Source organism: Ascaphus truei, chromosome 5 (assembly GCF_040206685.1).
Source record: "Ascaphus truei isolate aAscTru1 chromosome 5, aAscTru1.hap1, whole genome shotgun sequence".
Classification (NCBI taxonomy): domain Eukaryota; kingdom Metazoa; phylum Chordata; class Amphibia; order Anura; family Ascaphidae; genus Ascaphus; species Ascaphus truei.
In genome coordinates, this window is record NC_134487.1 from 193,251,819 (window position 1) to 193,271,891 (window position 20,073).

A 20,073-nucleotide genomic window follows, 5' to 3' on the forward strand; every position below is an offset into this window, starting at 1 on the left:
CCCCCACCTCCCTCATGCCACGACCCACCCCCCAGTCCAAAAAGACGGCGTCCTCTGTCTGGCATGGTCACTTGCATCCCGGTGCCCGGGAGCATATCCTCAGGGTGCACCAGAGTCACAGTGGCACCGGAGTCCAGCAACCCATCTGCTTGACTGTCTCCAATGGTCACCCTCCGCAGATGCTTCTGCCTGGCATCGTTGCGTTGCAACCCGATTGGTGCAACCTGATGCCCTCCGCTGTCCACTGCAGGTCCTGAGTTGGCAAGAGTTGGTGCCTCTGTGGTCATCCCTCTGTCGGCTGGCCTCATGGCTACGCTGGTCCCCTCCGATGGTGCCAGTCGCACATGGGCAACTGGTTTTGCTGCTTGGGAGCGATGCCCCTGATGGGTTCCTGTGGACCGGTCCCGATCTGGACAATCAGGTCTAAGGTGCCCGGCCTTGTTGCAGGTAAAACACCTCCTCTCATGTTTGAATTCTGCAGCCTTTGGTGCTTTGCTTGCTGTTGCAGTTTTCAGTGTCCATTGAGGGGTAGGTTTAGTTCCCTAGGCTTCTCGGGCCCCTCCTTGGGGAACTGCTGGCTCATCCAAAGCAATCCTGTTGACCATATTCTGGTCGGCCATCCGGGCAGCGTCCTCACAGGTCTTAGGCTTGCGGTCAAAGATCCAAGCACGCACAGCGGGGGGAAACCGCTGCATCAGCTGCTCCTGGAACACCAGGTCCAGTATGGTATGGTATTTGGTAGCCCCATACTCTGTGACCCACTGGGTTTCATGCCTGACCAGTCTGTTGGCATAATCCGCAAATCATTCCCCAGGTTTTACATCCCCCGTCCGGAACTTGCTCCTATACCCCTCAGGCGTCAGGGCATACTGGACCAGCAGCTTACGCTTCACATGCCCATAGTCATCTGCATCCACACCGGGAAGCTCCTGCACAGTTCTTTTGGCTTTGCCGGATAATAGAGGTCGTAGTTTGACCACCCAGTCCCTTTTTGGTATTCGGAACCGGCCACACTGATTCTCAAAATCATTTAGGAATGAGTCCAGGTCATCCGTGCCATCAATGAACTTGCTAAAACGGTGGTGATCTGGCCGGGAAAGCTCTTGTTCCTTGTTTACAAGGTGGGATGGCGAACCTTTTCCCACTGCGATTGTGAGGAGCTTTAACCTCTGCTCGTAGCTGATCCCCTCTCCTCAGGTGGCGAGCAGCGTGCCGAGTCCAGTGGCTGGCAGTCCGTCAGCCACAGCCGCGAACCCCTTCGCACCCACTGGCACCAAGCCACCCACGACCGGGTGGTCGGCATAACCCTCCCCCTGTCCTTGCAGCTCCAGAGTTAGAGGGACCTCCTGCACTCCGGGCTGAGTACCATCCACTGCAACTGCAGGTAATTGGGCCGCTCTGGACTCATAATCTTCTAAATCCTCCTCCAAATGACTCTTGGAACGACCATCTGTCGTTAAGCCATATCCTGCACATCTCTCCACGACTTGCTCTCTGTTCCAGGAACAGAGCCTCCCTGAGCGCAGACACATGGTCCCACCTGGGTATGGGTCCAGAGACCAGTGATATATCTCGTGCTTCTTTGGAAGTGTGTCTACAGTAGGTTGCCACTTGTATGAGGAGCTTGCAATCTACAAGGTCCTCACTATATTACAGAGATCCGCAGGAAACTGCAATATAGGCTCAATCACTATCCCACACGCTGCCACCAGTTTTAAATGCTTGTCACGATGGACGCCCTTATTAACAGATTTATATTTTGTGGATCCCAATTGAACAGAACAAGTTGAGCAAAATAAACTGAGATTTATTCCCTTGATAGGCAAACACACGACAACTGCAGAATACACTTAATAATTACACTTGCTGGTATAGGAACAGGGGATAATGTCCAGAAAGGTGCAAAGCACCAGAAGATTGTCCTTTAAAATGTAGTCCTCTTGCAATGGCATAAATTGCCAGCCCCATCCTTCTGTGAATGTGCAAAGTCTTTTCTGGTCTGTTGGGGTTAATCAGATAACCCCCAGCAATCACAGTGTCCTAACGCAGAGTTTTGTCCTTCCTTCCAATGTAATAAGACTCTTTGCATTCCAGGAATGTGCTGCTGCTCTTCTCTGCTATTAGAAGCATATTGGAAATCCGCTCACATGGTAGAATGAAAAACGAAAGACAATTGGTTCATAGCCTGGGTGGGATGTATATAGGGTTTGGAAGCCTGTCGCTAACATACCCACCCAACCCCCCTCGTGGGAAAGTAATCATTCCCCAATCCCCTACTTGCCCACAGTTTGGAGAGTGGGCACTAGGGATTTCCTGTTCACACAGGGCATGTGCGACAATGCTACCTTGGCTACTTAGCATAGGTGCACTCCCCTCTTTACCTGGTCCCTCTCAGGCTGGAAGGGGGAACTCAGGGGGGTGAGCTAGCACAAATGGTCACCAGGATTTCCTATTTAGCACCATTTTGCCAATTCACACCCCCTTGACTCTGGGTCTTTTGATATGCAACTTCCAGAGAGACTTACAGACATGGGCCCAGCATGTTAGCTTTGAAGCTTGCATAGGCAAGTGACCCAGCTCATAGGTTTCAAAACATTTGGTTCTTGTGTGCATTTTAATGACAGGAGAAAAAAAGAACCTCATCCTGCTAAATGAGGACAACAAGGAACAGAGGGGAAAATAAGACATGTACAGTGCATGAGAAATTAACCCCTTCATCCCCAATACGAAATAGGGGTAACCAGCTGAGCACACCGCCGTTAATAATGCACTGATTACACCCATTTTCTTCACACCCATGAGCATTTCTAGCTGCTCTCTGAGATCTATCACATTCTGAAGCATTGAAACATCAGGGTTGGTAGTCTCCCCCTCCCACCCCTCACGGTTTAGGTCCAGAGGTCCCCGTACCCTGCGACCATATAACAGCTCAAAGGGAGAGAAGCCTGTAGATTCTTGCGGTACCTCTCTGTTCGCAAACAGCAAGTACTGCAGGTGAATCTCCCAGTCTTTTCCCTCTGCCTGTATAAATGTCTTAAGCATCTTTTTCAGGGTCCCATTGAACCTCTCACATAATCCGGGGTGGTAAGGGGAAGTGCGCTGGGTCTTCACCCCGCACACATCCCAGAGACACTGGAGCAATTCACTCATGAATTGCGACCCCTGATAGGTTTGAATCTCGCTAGGGAAACCTACCCTAGAAAAAATGATTAACAGAGCCTTACCTACTGCCCGAGCATCAATAGTGGCAAGCGCTACCACCTCAGGGTACCGGGTGGCAAAGTCTACCACCGTGAGGATGTAACGCTTCCCTTACCACCTGGGAACCATGAGGGGTCCCACGAGGTCCATAGCTACTCGCTTAAAGGGTTCCCCTATTACCGGTTACGGTTTCAGGGGTGCCTTCACATGGTCACCCGCCATACCAACTCACTAGCAGGCATGAATTCTGCCGCTTCACTGAATGCCCCCGGCCAGTAGTAATGCTCCAACAGCCGGGCTCACGTCCGAGTGACCCCCTGATGCCCCGCTAGTGGAATGGAGTGGGCTACCAGCAACAACTGCTGCCTATATTCCCGGGTACCACTAGTTGTCTCTTCCCCATTCATACCTCATCTAACCCTATTGTCCATTGCTCTTTATACAGGAACCCGCGGTGCCACAAAAAGTAATCAGACCCATTGCTTGACTTAGACTCGGAAGCCCGAAGTCTCATGCTCTCTAAGCTAGGGTCTGATCGCACCGCATCCCTAAACTGGGTACCTAACTCTGGCCACCCTCCGGCCATACCCGAGTCAGAGGGACAGAGAAAGGGGACAAGGAACAGCAAGTCAATGTCAGTGGGCGAATTAGTCTGCCTTATCTGTCTGGTTTCCTCGGAGACTGCTGGAACTGTAGGTCCCAAATGCAGGGGGACAGGGGCTGGTTCTGCTGTGATCCTTTCTGACTGGCTCCTGGTGATCGCTGCAACAGGCGTCAGCTCAGTTGTGAAAACGCAGGTAACATGACCCAGGTCATTACCAAGCAAGATCTCGGCATCAAACCCAGGCAAAACCCCCACCTCCCTCATGCCATGTCCAGCACCCCAGTCCAAAAAGACCCGGGCAACCTGGAGTGGCCGCGGTCCTCCATATGACATGGTCACTTGCATCCCGGTGCCCGGGAGCAAATCCTCTGGCCGAACCATAAAAGGGCGAACCAGAGTCACGTTGGCACCGGAGTGCAGCAAGACGTCCGCCTGCCGGTCTCCGATGATCACCCTCCGCAGATGCTTCTGCCGGACATCATTGGGCTGCATCCTGACTGGAGCAACCTGATGTCCTCCGCTCTCCACGGCTGGTCCCAAGGTGTCAAGTGCAGTTCCTCCGCTGGTCATCCCTCTGTGGGCTCGTTCCATGGCTGTAGTTGGCTCCTCTGTGTGTGCCAGTCGCACACAGGCGACGGTCCTCGCAGCTAGTGATCGCTGCCCCTGATGGAGTCCCATGAACCGGTCCCGGTTCGGACAGTCTGGCCTGAGAAGAGCAACCTTGCAGGTATAACACCGTCTCTCATGTTTAAACTCTGTAGCCTTGGGTGCGTTGACTGCTGCGTCAGGTTTATGTGTCCATTGAGGGGTAGTTTTTTCTCCCTTGGCCACGCGGGCCATTCTTTTGGGAGCTACTGGATCCTCCAATTGCAACCCTGCTGACCACATATTCATCAGCCATTTTCTCAGCCTCCTCATACAAATAGTTCTGAGGTTTGTTGTCAAAGACCCATGCTCACACGTCCGTGGGGAGCTGCTGCAGCAACTGCTCCTGAAAGAATAAGTCCAGTAGGGTATGGACTTTTGTAACCCCATTCCCCTCCACCCACTGAGTCCCGTGTAAGGCCATTAGGGCGGCATAGTCACTGAATGACTCCCCGGGGAGTACTCCCCCCTTCTGGAACTTGCCCCTGTATGCTTCTGGGGTCAGGGCGTACTGGGTTAGCAGTTTGCTCTTGATATGATCATAGTCATCGGCATCCACGCGTGGAATAAGCAAACAAAAGAAAAATTTGTGCGCCTGGTGATCTGTTCCTGAAACCACTCACTGTAAAATGGATTATTAAATAAATCCAAGTGTGATAATAAAAAAAAAAAAAAAGGGGGGGGGGGGGATTTTTTTTTTTTTTTTTTTTTTAAATAATAAATTGAATGGAAACGAAAATACACCTTGATGATGTGAGTAGTTAAATCCTGTGAATACATATACTTTTATACCATTAATAGGTTATGTGACATGAACCATTAGGAGTGAGAGGGGTTAATTGTGGTTATAGCACAAAAAATGGCAGACGGAACCAAAATGATCCAAACACATAAGCAGCTTCCAATGCAAGGTACCCAAACCTTGCTGAATAAGGACAATAAAGAAAACAACCAGGGAAGCGCTATATTAGTTGGGATCAGGCTCAGCAGCCAATTTTAGGCACCTTCCCATTTCTACACACTTCATTACCTGCACAGTTGGTAGCGCTTTCCATCCCAGCTACCACTCTGGATTTATACCTCTCAAAGGTCACTCTTGCCCGAGTCTGTCACATCAGACAGGGGCATTAACTTGCACTTACATCACCTGGTGATTTTTGGCTCAGGGACCCCTTGCTTCCCGAGTTACAGGCCCCGGTAAGGGGCATCCGGTGGCAGTGTCACCGCCATCTTTATAGTGCCCAAGTCGCGTCTTGGACACTATAAAGATGGCGGCGACACTGAAACCGATGCCCCAAACCGGGGCCTGTAACTCGAGAAGCAGGGGTCCCTGAGCCATAAATCAATGCGGTTCAGCCAGAGGACCCCCTGCTCCCGCACAATATTATTAAAAATACATTAAGGCTGCTTAATTACCATAGCGGATAGCCGCTAAGGCAATGAAGGGGTTAAGGCATAATACATTAATCACAAATAGATAATAATGCATTTGTCCATTTAAAATACATAAAGAACAATAAATACATTAAATACATATTGCACTCACCCTTGTCCGGCTGCCACTATGAAGGCCATCCTCATCTTCATCCTGCCCATGCCTCCTCCACTGCTGCAAAACAGAAACAAGAATAAAAACATCCAATGTAATGTCCCCTAACCCCTTAATCACCATACAGTGTAGCAGTTATTAACTACGGGTTTGCGGTGCCCCCACAGATGTGGGACCACCGGTTCTTCCCCGCACACTACGGGTCCGCGGTGCCCCCACAGATTTGAGGCCACCGGTTCTTCCCCGCAGGTGTCCCCCGTGGACCACGCAGCTTTATACCCGTGAGATACCCGAGGATACCGCAGGTGGTCTCCAGAGGTCTCACGCAGAACCAAAAGGAACAAACTCTGAATGTAAAATAAATAAACCTGACCTATACATTCAATACATCAATCCCCCCACCCGAACACCTACAGTACAATAATGTGCCAAATAACTATTATCCAGATAGGGATAATAGATTATTTGCCCATTATTAAACACATTAACTAGCATATTAAAATAAATAAAGTACTACTGACCTCCTCAATAAGAAGCCCCCGTCGCCAGCAAAATCCTTGTCTTTCGTTGCCCACAAAATACACAGCCAATACATAGCCAATACACTGCAATTACATTCAGATATCAATTAACCCCTTAAACACCTTATCAGATAATAACCGCAAAGGTAATTAAGGGGTTAAGCCACATTGGCCCGATTCCCACCCTTCACCCATTTATTTGTACAGTGGCTTCATCATGTAACCATATATATATACACACACACATGATGAACCAATATACAAAGAAATGTAGAAGGGTTATCAAAATCATGCTCTACTACAAATACCACTTCTCCATACAAACACAGTACAATAATATCAATTTCCTTAAAAAAATCCAAACTCATCTTCCAATCAAAATCCTCAAATGCCAATCAAAAGCCTCAAATGCCAATCAAAACATTGCATTTACATTGTATACATGATGCATACAATCTATGCACCATGTACACACTGCAAATGAATGTTAACAATAACATATTCCAAACAAAATACCAATACATCCAAACAAGTATACTATTTAAACCAATCCAGTAACCATAAATCAATTAGCATTCATTAATTAAATCACTAAACAATTTAAATTCCATCCATAACAATTAAACAATGAACTAATTCAATCTTTGAACAGAACAAGTTATCCTCAGACAAAATATTAGTACCAAAAAGAATACAATATACAAAAGCAAGCCTCATCCTGACCTAAAGTACACCATACAATAGCAACAATTACATCTATCTAGTTTTAAAATACATGACACACACATTTATGCATAGCAGCATAGCCAAAAACATTTTAAACACAGCAAAACAAGCTTTTAAAACAACATCATTTCTTACCCTGTATGTATATATCAATCTAGACATACATACATACATACAGTGGCAAGAAATGATATACCAAAAAAAAAAATACACATGCAAAAAACGTTAAAAAAAATGAACAAGTTAAATAAAATACATTTCTTTTGTTCACTTACCATTACTTGACCCACTCACTGACTCCCGTTGAACAGCTTACTCTCGAACCAATCCACGCACAGGAACCCATAAAATAATAAACATTAAAATAAAAAGCCAAATCAATCCACGGGTCTTCTATTTGTAATCCATCTTCATTTGTATTCTTCTTTCTTGTATCTTCTTCCGGTCTCTTCCGGGGTCTTCTTCGGCCACGCCCTGGCCTTCTTCTTCTGTAGGAGGTCCTTCCTCCTCTGCGTCTGCCTTCAAAATGAGACGACATAGGCTTTTAAAAGCCTATGACGTCCCATTTTCGTCATGGTTCCCACAGCCCTGATTGGGCCGTGAAAACCATGTGTTTTGGCCGATAGAAAAAAAATTGATGACGTCATTTAAAGGCAATGAAAGCACAGCCAATCAGAATGGCTGTGCTTCAACTGCCTCTAAGATGATGTCATGAAAAGAAAGATGGCCGGCCTCACATGGTACAGTAGCCAATCAGAGCGTGGGAAATACATCCCAACTCTGATTTGCTCTAGTACCACAGCGGTTAGCCGCTAAGGTAATGAAGTGGGCTTTATATGCATTTTTTCTGCCACGGATGCATGCCGGGGGGCTCCAGTGCTGGTATTAATGGGTATCAGCTCCGAAGACCTCCGGCATCAATCCCATCCAGGAAAAAGGCCTGATTTTTTTCTAATTGTCGCCCTTGCCGATACTTATACACCACTAACCCGCCAAATTTGAGTTGGCGGGACGGATTGGGAATAAATTCTCTTTTCGGCAGTGCCGATCATCAGTGAAAAGCTGATCGGGACTACCTGAATTCAGCCGAGTTCAAAAAGTGCCGATAAGTGGCTTATCGGCACCCGGCTGCCGATAATTTTTTATCGGGAAGAAAAATTGCCGATTTGGACACTTATCGGCGCTTACTGAATCTCTAAGGCTTTTTGTGGCGAGAAAATGGCGATAAAACGCTTTTCGGCGCTTAGTGCATGAGGCCCCAAATTCTCAGAAGAGAACATAGCGGTGTTGTATGGAATTTTATGCATATTTGGGTTACAGGAGATTCCGAGCTAAGTCCCGGTCAGAGTAAAACTCTCCCATAGAGTTCCATGCATCTAGGAAAGTCTAGTTTTCAATCCCAGCCCCAAAGTAAGTGTGTCTTGTTGTTTGTATTTTGTGTTCCATTGTGTGTAAGTGAATGTATGCCATATAAATTACAATTTACTTAATTACCTTGTTTTGCTCAATGAATGATCCTGGTAAAAAGGTGTGAATAACCTGGTCTCCTGTGACAACAGTTAAAACACTTTACAAGCCCTATGGGCTTACATAGACAGCCCAATACACTCAATGTTTAGGGGCTGCCAGCCTTGCTTCACCTTTATTATGAATATCGTCTATCCCTACCGTGACACTTGTTTTTTCTCACATTCTACAATTTTATCAGATGTCATAGTTGCCAACTTCCTTATAAGATGGAGTATAGCAAGACAAAATAGAGTCTGAATCACATAATCCATCTACAGTCTCGTACTTATCAACCTTTTTGGTCAGTTAAAAGTATTCTGTTTTTACATTTGTATTTTTAAAAAATATAAAGATAAATTAAACAAATTGAGATTATGCATTAGTATCATCCATTTTGACACAGATCCTACTTTAACAAAGTTAATAATCAGGATCAGACTTCTTTTTAGAGGTAGTAAATTATGGTGATCTTTACTGTTAGTAAGCACCACCTGGTCTGTGAAATGTAATTATCTAATATTTCTAGTTTGCAGAAGGACCCCTTCTTGAAGGTCTGTTTTGGAATACGTGGTACAACAACCAGACCATATCGCAAGATAGAAGCTTTATCTACTATGAGAACTTATTATTAGGTGTGGCCCAGATTCGTCAGCTAAAAGTTGGTGAAAACACATGCAGGGTGCATTCCTTTTTTAAGACCTTTACTAATGACTGTTTCACTGCATACCACTACAAATTTGAGGACACTGCTGAATTTGGTTTAAAAAATGCATCTGAGTAAGTACTATATAATTATATTATTATTATTATTATTATTATTATTATTATTGTTATTATTGTTATTATTGTTATTGTTATTAATATTATTATTTTCCAAAAATGTTATTGCGATTTTACAGGGAGAAACAAACAACATAATATAGCATATACTCAGGGAGATAGAAATTAGCGTCTATAGCCGCTATTTCTACTACATGGGAATTACATGCACCTCAAGTAGTTCAAACATTTCGTTCTCATCCCCTGGACTAATTGATGTGTCCTCAGGCCATGCACCCCCTCACCCGTGAGGGCAGGCATCCGAGGTCCTCGTCCTTCGTTTCCCCATTAATAAAAGGAGAGAAAAGAAAGCGGGGACAAGAAGGGGGGACAAAAGGGAAAATAGATGGTTAGAAGGGAGAAGAAGGGAAGTGGAGAGAGGGGGAGAAAGGGGTGGATAAGGAAGGGGGAGGGAGGGCCCCCTCGCCAATGGCCCCTTCGCCGATGGCCCCACCCAGGACCAGCGCCAGAATGCCTCTTGACGTCTTCACTATCCAGCGTCCTCGAATTTTAATCGTAGGGCCACCCGTCCCAGACTTTGTTGAATTTGTCTTCATTGTGTTTCAAAAGAGCCGATAAAAGCTCCATCGATCTGACCTCTCTTATTCTGGATAGCACCTTTTGTCTACTTCATGGTTTGATCGTCTTCCAATTTGCTGCAATTGAGCAGTGAGCCGCCCTAGCGGTGAGTCACGCAAGCATTTTCAAGGGGAGATATTGCCGGGACAATGTGCCTACATGTATGCGAGAATAAGGCATGATTCTCGGGTACTTTTTTAGTCGAACCGACAACTCCTACCACAACTACCCAAGCACATTTTGATAACAATTTCTCAGCAAAACCCACCTTGAAACTCATGCCATAGCAACCCTGTTCACTGGCATCCCTGGAAAGGCAAAACACAAAAAATCTTTATTGTCGCAAATTACAAGTTATAAATGTACAGTTGCTGGGCTCATGAGCTGACACTCTTGAACCATAAAACTCGGATCAGAGGTAACCAACAGGGCTTGACCTATATTAAGAGCCTGGTTACCCCCTCATCATCACAATATTAATTATTATTATTATTATTATTATTATTATTATTATTTTTATTGTGATGGTGAGGGGGTAACCAGGCTTGTAATATAGGTCAAGCCCTGTTTTGGTTACCTCTGATCCGAGTTTTATGGTTCAAGAGTGTCAGCTCATGAGCCCAGCAACTGTACATTTATAACTTGTAATTTGCATCAATAAAGATTTTTTGTGTTTTTGCCTTTCCAGGGATGCCAGTGAGCAGGGATTGCTAGGGCATGAGTTTCAAGGTGGGTTTTGCTGAGAAATTTTTATCAGAATGTGCCTGGGGAGTTGTGGTCTGGAGTTGTCGTTTCGACTAAAAATGTACCCAAGAATCATGCCTTATTCTCGCATACATGTAGGCACATTGTCCCGGCAATATCTCCCCTTGAAAATGCTTGCGTGACACACCGCTAGCATTCCCTGCTTCCACACAACCCAGAAAGGTAAATGGGGCAAAGGGATGCAAAGTATTCCTGTAACTATGAGGGGTACCAAGGTTAAGGGAGATACCCAGTTAATGCTCAGTTATCCCAGAACCTATATTGGGGTTCATATGCACTCCAACCATAAATATAAGGTTGTGAGGGGACTCTTAGAGTCCAGTCTAAGTCCCTTAGATAGTGTGTGGGAATTAGGGTTTATCGAATTAAAAGTGCATCTTTCTATTCTATTCCCCATACCCAAATACTTAGGATGCATAAAAAGTATATTTTATTAACACTGTGTTTAATACTGTAATGTACTGTTATGCACTGTATATGAGCTGGGACTTTCAGAACTGATGCCCACTTAGACTGTCAGAGCTACCAAGTTGGTGCCAGTAAGTCTAGTGGACATTGGAGTTCAAAGTAGCCAGAGTATGCAGGAGGTGTGAAAGCCATTTGGGCAGGAGGGAAGGGTTCAAGTACCCAAGTCCGGGTAACGATGGTCATCCTGGCTAGAGAGACAAAAGTATTTCTTTAAGATACGTGCACTCAGCCTCTTAGTAAACAAAGAAACTCAATGAGGCCGATTCACTGAGCTCCGATAAGTGGCTTTAAGAGCGCAAAGTGCCCTTTAAGTCCAATAAAGGCTGCAGTGCGATTCACTAAGCAGTGATAACAGCGCTTTATCGCCCTTAAAAGGCACTTGTTCAGCCCTCCGTGCAAAAGGCGCCCGATCTGGCAAATACGCTAAGTGACTCGGCCTTTAAAAATGCACCTGACAAACGCGCCAGCTAAAGGCAGGTGCAAAAGGAGCAAAACTTAGAACATTTTTCTTTGTTTACCTTTTGCAGGACTACGGGAGTCCCCGGGGTTCCGTGGGTACCCACAGGTGTCCAGGGGGGTGTCCGGGAATCCCCGTGGGCATCCGGGGCTCCCCGCAGGTGTCTAGGGGTCCCCGTGGCTGTCCGTGGGCCTGCGGTACCAATGATGTGTCCCCAAAAAAGAAATAATACTGTAAAAAAATACACTCCCCCCAAACACAAACTCTACAGTAATGGGCAAAATTACTATTATACACATATGGTTAATAATCCATTTGCCCATTAAAAATACATTATCACAATAAATAAAATAAATACATTTTGTACTCACCCTTGTCCGGCACCCACGATGAAGGCCATCCTGATATTCATCACCGTCCATGCCCTCGGGTGCTGAAAATGATACACAAGAATAAAAATAGCCAATCTAATGTCCCCTAACCCCTTAATCAATTTAGAGGTCATTAACTGCTATAGTCATCAAGGGGTTATCCCACCCTCACCCACCACTCACTCGGGAGGCCTAAATACACCCCACTATCCAACCATGAGACCTAACCACCCTCACCCACTACCCACCCGGGAGACCTACTCAGCCTTGGGGACAATACCCCCTTCCCCCACTACCACAATCAAAACAATACACAGCCGCACAATAAACGTTACTGTATTTAATAAGCAAAACATAACACACCCACCCCCTGTGCCCCCCCCCCTATACAACATGATTTATTCTTTGACATACAGGGTTAATACCCCAGGCCCACGGGAGTCCCCGGTGGTCCTGGAGGGTGTCTACAGGCCCCACAGTGCACCAGAGGGGGGTGTCCACAAGGTCTGGAGGCCTATGGGTGGTCCCTGTCAGGCGCTGTGGGCCTCCAGGTTGTCTCTGCGGGTCAGCGTGGGCCCCAAATGGGGTCTTCACAGGGGGGCCCGTGGGTGTCTGAGGGTCCCTGGGTCAGCCCCACAGGTGTCTGAGGGTCCTCGGGTGGTTCCCAAAGGGGTCTGGGAGCCCTCAGGTGGTCCCTATGGGTCTGCGGAGCCCCCAAAGCTGTGGGGCCCCCGGTCCTTCCCCGCAGGTGTCCCTCGTGGGTCCGCAGGCTGGTACCTGTGGGCATCCAGGGAGTCCTCAGGTGGTCTCCAGAGGTCCCCACAGACCAAGGAACCAACCCTGTATGTCAAAAAAATAAAAAAGGCCTACATTTAAATAAATCAATACAAACACATACAGTACATTAATGGTCAAAATAACTATTATCCAGATATGGATAATAGAGTATTTCTCCATTATTAAACACATTAACTAGCATAATGAAATAAATACAGTTCTACTAACCTCAGCAATATGATTCCCTTCCTTCAGCAAGAGCCCTCTGTCCTCCGTTGTCAAAAAAAATACATAGCAAGTACATTTTGATATCACTTAACCCCTTAATCACCTTATCCACAAAGGTAATTAAGGGGTTAAGCCACCCTGCCCAGATACCCACCCTTCACCCATTCATTTGTACAGTGGCTTCATCGTGCCCATATGTGTATGTGTATGTACTGTATACAATATTACCATTCTCTCGTCCGGTAAAGAAAAACTGCACTCAGTTCAGTAATTATGAAAATCTGTATTGGGCATCTGAATAGAAAAGATTAATCACCCAATCCGACGTTTCGGTCCTGGAATAGGACCTTTCTCAAGGGTTGGCACCAGGACCGAAACGTCGGATTGGGTGCTTTAACTTTTCTATTCAGATGCCCAATACAGATTTTCATGATTACTGAACCGAGTGCAGTCTTTCTTTACCGGACGAGAGAATGGTAATGTTGTATTTCTATTATTTGAGACTAGCACCTGTCTATATGAACCAGTACATTGAGTGCAAGCTGTGATGTTTGTTTGTATATATGTATGTATATGCAGTGGTTGACAAATCACCAAAAAATCTGCTCGCCACACAAAAAAATCTACTCGCCACCTAGTACCAAACGTGTGCTGCTTGGGCCAATATTTACTCGCCCGGGGGTTAAATCCACTCGCCCGGGGCGAGCAAATGTATAGGTTTGTCGAACACTGTGTATATGTATATATATGTATATATATAAACAGAAAAAGAGAGAGAGCGCACGCCCCATAGCATAATACTGCGTAATTTATTATAAAAATAGGGAAGGGATGGAAGGGGGGGGGGGAATCGCACTCACAAGATAAAAAGTTTTAAAATGCAGTTTGTGAATAAATTCACCACCATCCGGTACTGCTTTGCAAAGTCACTTCCCGATAGCTGGTCCAGATCACCGCCGACCGGATAAGGACGCCGTTATACCGTCTGTATGCTGTTCGAATTCAGCTCTCCACTCCGAATTGCCGCTGTAATCTTCCCGCGCTTGGTATGGCCTCATGCGCGTGCGCAGCGTCTTCGTGACGTAATCGCGCTTCTCAGTGTCCCTGACGCGTTTCGTCACCAATCGGCGACTTTCTCAAAGGGCTGATGAATCATGGGTAAACGTCCTGCCCTTTTATACAGCCACTCCAGTGATTAATGATTAATCGCATGGGGATGTACACATAAATACCCTGGTAGGGATTAGTGAGGTATTAGCAGCCCCTGACGAAGCCCGCTGGGAGAAACGCGTAGGGCCAGCTTGGATTAGCAGCAGTGAAGGAGAGACGCCGAGGAGCCTGTTTGAATGAACGAGGAGTTCCGGCATTTGATTCCCTGCATAGACAGACTGTAATATCGCGAGAGCCGGGCCGCGTCACATGCAGCGTCACACGCCACGCTCGATCACGTGGTACGGAAGTGGCAGAGACTGCAGAGAAGACTGGGAACCGGCTAATCTACACGAGTGTGAGAGACTCGCTAAACACTCTCTACTGCCTGTTATTGTCTCACAGAATGTGAGTTGATTACTTAATTTTAATAGTCCCTTTAGATTAAAAAAATGTTTTACACTTTCTTGTTCCCTTCCATTATTTCCTCCCCTCCCCACCCCCCCCTCCTTCTCCCACCCCCCCCTCTTGTGAGATTCTCCCATAGTGCGACTTGAGCTCCTGAGACGAGGAGCATCTGAGGTATCTGCAGCTGATTACCTGTAAAGAAAAAACTTCAGATGATCCAGCAGTTTGCAGACAAGCAGCTTACAGCTACGTTCGTGAGTCCCTGAGAGGACTACAGGCTCTTACTTATCCGATCAGTGTAAGCATATATCTTACCACCCTAATATTTATGCATTTATAGATATACTGCCCTATGATCCCCCCTTTTTGTGTTTTCTCTCTTCCTTGTCCCAATTGCGCTTAGGTCACTCTTCTACATATATATATATATATACACACAGTTAGGTCCGGAAATAATTGGACACTGATACAAGTTTTGTAATTTCAGCTGTGTACCAAAATAAATTCAAGTTACTGTTAAATAATGAATATGGGCTTAAAGTGCAGTCTATCAGCTTTAATTTGAGGGTATTCACATTCAAATTGGAGGAAGGGTTTAGGAATTACATCTCTTTAATATGTAGCCCCCTCTTTCTCAAGGGACCAAAAGTAATTGACTCAAAAGCTGTTTTATGGACAGGTGTGGGCTATTCCTTTATTATTTCATCATCAATTAAGCAGGTAAAAGGTCTGGAGTTGATTCCAGGTGTGGCATTCGCATTTGGAAGCTGTTGCTGTGAACCCACAACATGCGGTCAAAGGAGCTCTCAATGCAAGTGAAACATGCAATCCTTATGCTGCAAAAAAAAAAGAAAATCCATCAGAGAGATAGTAGGAACATTAGGAGTGGCCAAATCAACAGTTTGGTACATTCTGAGAAAAAAAAACACACTGGTGAGCTCTGCAACACAAAAAGGCCTGGACATCCACGGAAGACAACAATGGTGGATGATCGGAGGATCCTTTCCATGGTAAAGAAAACCCCCTTCACAACATCCAGCCAAGTGAAGAACACTCTCCAGGAGGTAGGCATATCATTATCCAAGTCTATCATAAAGAGAAGACTTCACGAGAGCAAATACAGAGGATTCACCCCATGCTGCAAACCATTCATAAGCCTCAAGAATAGAAAGGCCAGATTAGAATTGGCCAAACAATATCTAAAAAAGCCAACCCAGTTATGGATCAGCATTCTTTGGACAGATGAAACTAAGATCAACCTGTACCAGAATGATGGGAAGAAAAAAGTATGGAGAAGGCTTGGAACAGCTCATGATCTGAAGCATATTATATCATCTGTAAAACACGGTGGAGGCATTGGGATGGCATAGGCATGCATGGCTTCCAATGGCACTGGATCACTAGTGTTTATTGATGCTGTGACAGAAGACAGAAGCAGCTGGATGAATTCTGAAGTGCATAGGGATATATTGTCTGCTCAGATTCAGCCAAATTCAGCAAAGTTGATTGCATGGCGCTTCACTTTACAGATGGGCAATGACCCAAAACATACTACGAAAGCAACCCAGGAGTTATTTAAGGCAAAGAAGCAGAATATTCTGCAATGGCCGAGTCAATAACCTGATCTCAACCCGATCGAGCATGCATTTCACTTGCTGAAGACAAAACTTAAGGCAGAAAGACCCACGAACAAACAACAACTGAAGACAGCTGCAGTAAATGCCTGGCAAAGCATCACTAAGGAGGAAAACCAGCGTTTCGTGATGTCCATGCGTTCCAGACTTCAATCAGTCATTGCCTGCAAAGGATTCCCGACAAAGTATTAAAAATTAACATTTTATTTATGATTGTGTTAATTTGTCCAATTACATTTGAGCCCCTGAAATAAGGGGACTGTGTATGAAAATGGTTGCAATTCCTAAACGTTTCATCCCAAATTTTTGTTCAACCCCTTGAATTAAAGCTGAAAGCCTGCACTTCTATTGCATCTCAGTTGTTTCATTTCAAATCCATTGTGGTGGTGTACAGAGCCATAATTATGAAAATTGTGTCAGTGTCCAATTATTTCCGGACCTAACTGTGTACAGTATGTATATATATATATATATATATATATATATATATATATATATATATATATATATATATATCAAGAAAAAAGACTGCGCTTATCAGTATGATATATATAATATAAATGAATATATGGTAAATGATAATTCAAGCCCCTACTATGTGGGCTAATAATAAAAATTATGATGTGACAACCACAAAAGAGAGGATATTATGTGTCCTAATAATGTGCATAATGTGCATAAATAAAGTATTGCTAGTGTATACAAATAAATATTTATAACGTGTAATTTGTGACCATGTGAATAAACAATGTAATCACCAAATTATAAATATAACTGAATATAAATAGTACAGCTAAACCCCGTTATAACGCGCTTCGCTATACCGTGATTTGGTTATAACGCGGTTTTCCCATGGCTCCCGTTTAAAAAAAAAATTTTTTTTTTTTTGCACACTGCACACACTGCACACACTCACTGCACACACACTGCTCATTGCTCACACTGCACACACACTGCACACTGCACACACACTGCTCATTGCACACACTGACACACTGCACACACACTGCACACACACTGCACACACACTGCACACACACTGCACACACACTGCACACACACTGCACACTGCACACACACTGCTCATTTCTCACACTGCACACACTGACACACTACACACACACTGCTCATTGCTCACACTGCACACACACTGCTCACACTGACACACACTGCACACTGCACACACACTGCTCATTGCTCACACTGCACACACCTCACACTGCACACACACTGCTCACACTGACACACACTGCACACTGCACACACTGACACACTGCACACACACTGCACACACACTGCACATTGCTCACACTGCACACACACTGCTCACACTGACACACACTGCTCATTGCTCACACTGCACACACCTCACACTGCACACACACTGCTCACACTGACACACACTGCACACTGCACACACACTGCTCATTGCTCACACTGCACACACTGACACACTGCTCATTGCTCACACTGCACACACACTGCTCACACTGACACAAACTGCTCATTGCTCACACTGCACACACTGACACACTGCTCATTGCTCACACTGCACACACACTTCTCACACTGACACACACTGCACACTGCACACACACTGCTCATTGCTCACACTGCACACACTGACACACTGCTCATTGCTCACACTGCACACACTGACACACTGCTCATTGCTCACACTGCACACTGCACACTGCACACACTGACACACACACACACACACACACACACACACACACACACACACACACACACACACACACACACACACACACACACACACACACACTACACTTATACATAAATCAGCCTTACCTTACCTTGGGGATGATTTTTGAGGCATGTGGCTGCAGGGTGGGGGTGGTGCTGCGGTGGAGGGGGATGATGGCTGCTGCGGGGGCCCCCGATGCTGCGGGGGCTGGTGGGATGGCCCGGTGCAGCGCGGGGGGGCATGGGGGGGGGGGGGGGAGGGCAGGACGACCCTGCGCTACGGCAGGGCCAAGGGGCCCTGTATTGCGGCGCGAGGGCCCTGTGCTGCGGCGGGGGGAGCCGGACCGGAGGGGAATCCCCCCTCCCATCTCCTGTCACGCGGTGACAGGGGAAGCGGAAGCCGGAGAGGCATCCCCCCTCCCATCTCCTGTACCGCGGTGGCAGGGGAAGCCGGAACCGGAGGGGAATCCCCCCTCCCATCTCCTGTCACGCGGTGGCAGGGGGAGCCGGACCGGAGGGGCATCCCCCCTCCCATCTCCTGTACCGCGGTGGCAGGGGAAGCCGGAACCGGAGGGGAATCCCCCCTCCCATCTCCTGTCACGCGGTGGCAGGGGGAGCCGGACCGGAGGGGAATCCCCCCTCCCATCTCCTGTCACGCGGGGTAAATACTATATGCACTGATGCGGCGGCCATTTTTTTTTTTTTAAATTAGCGCGACCCCGTTAGTAACGCGGTGGTCTCGGGGTGGACCCCGAGGACCGTGTTATAACGGGGTTTAGCTGTATATAAGTAATTGTAGACTTTTGGGATAAACTGTAGGTTATATGGAATAGCTATTGAGTAAATAAAACAATGAATAAGTCCAAAAAAAACATAACAAATATATTCCAAAAGATAAAAAGTCCCAAAATGGATGGTGACACTCTATGCAGGATAATGGCAGCCTTCTATATGGAACCAACGAAATTCCCAGCAATCTGTACAAAAACTAAAAATGAAAGCGCCCGATCCTAGTGCAATATGTCTAAAATAACATTTAATAATCCCAAAAAAGTCCAAAAGTATAAAACTCACAAACAACAAAGAAATAAGAGCGTTTAATGAGATAATACTCAAGCACCAATACTGGAACTCTGCTCCTCTGCTCACATGCCTCTTGGTGACATCCGATCAAACTCCTCTGAGCCTCCGTCCAGCAGGAACTCAGGGAGCAGCACAGCCACTGTTGGCGTCCTCCAGGAACAATCCTTGTGTTCATTAGTTCCGGGCAGGGCTGGATATGACGGGGAGCTCTATAGAGGCAGCCGTCAGCGTCTTAGAGTCCACTATACCAAGTGGTATGGTATGACGCGCTCTTACTAGCAGCACAATGCTCACCCTATGCGTTTCTTCACATTAAGTGATTTCATCAAGGGATGGATATTAGGTGTTCATCATAGGTATATATGTCCAAGTAAACCAATCGAATTGGATCTAAGATAATTAGGCATAAATGCATAAAACAGGCTTACCACTTATGTATAAACTCAATATAGGTGCCAACAGATTAATCAATTAAAGCAAATTACAACTACTGCTGCGACACACTTTATTCGAGCAAATGCCCAGTTTGTACCTGGCAGATACCTGGAATCCGCCGCTGCTCACCTCTTGCATGCTGCGTTGCGTTTGGCTTCCCAGCCACGGTTCATGCCTGGCTGACAGGCGGCTGATGTGTTAAATGATAATGATCAGGATTTATTAGGCTGCAATGCTTCGCGTGTCCACCAGATGGCATAATATACTGACTTGTAAAGCGCCGAATCAGTAATGTGTGGGCTTGCAGGTATTTCGTTTAAAAAAGATACTGTACCACAGTGTGCCATTGTACAGTAACTTGGCCTTGGCCTTGAGACTGAAGGAAGAGTTGCAAAAATGTATCAATTTAGGCTTTACATATTAAATAAAGACAAA

General features: G+C 45.9%; 1 protein-coding gene across 3 annotated transcripts in view; it reads left to right on the forward strand.

The window, feature by feature from the left end:
- PKD2L2 (polycystin 2 like 2, transient receptor potential cation channel) overlaps positions 1-20,073 on the forward strand; it is a 1,160,187-nt gene that overhangs the window by 467,575 nt on the left and 672,539 nt on the right. For all 3 annotated transcript variants that reach the window (XM_075601557.1, XM_075601558.1, XM_075601559.1), the window contains exon 5: positions 9,282-9,532. In XM_075601557.1, the coding sequence (XP_075457672.1) occupies positions 9,282-9,532 (251 nt within the window). The remainder of the gene's footprint in view (positions 1-9,281; positions 9,533-20,073) is intronic.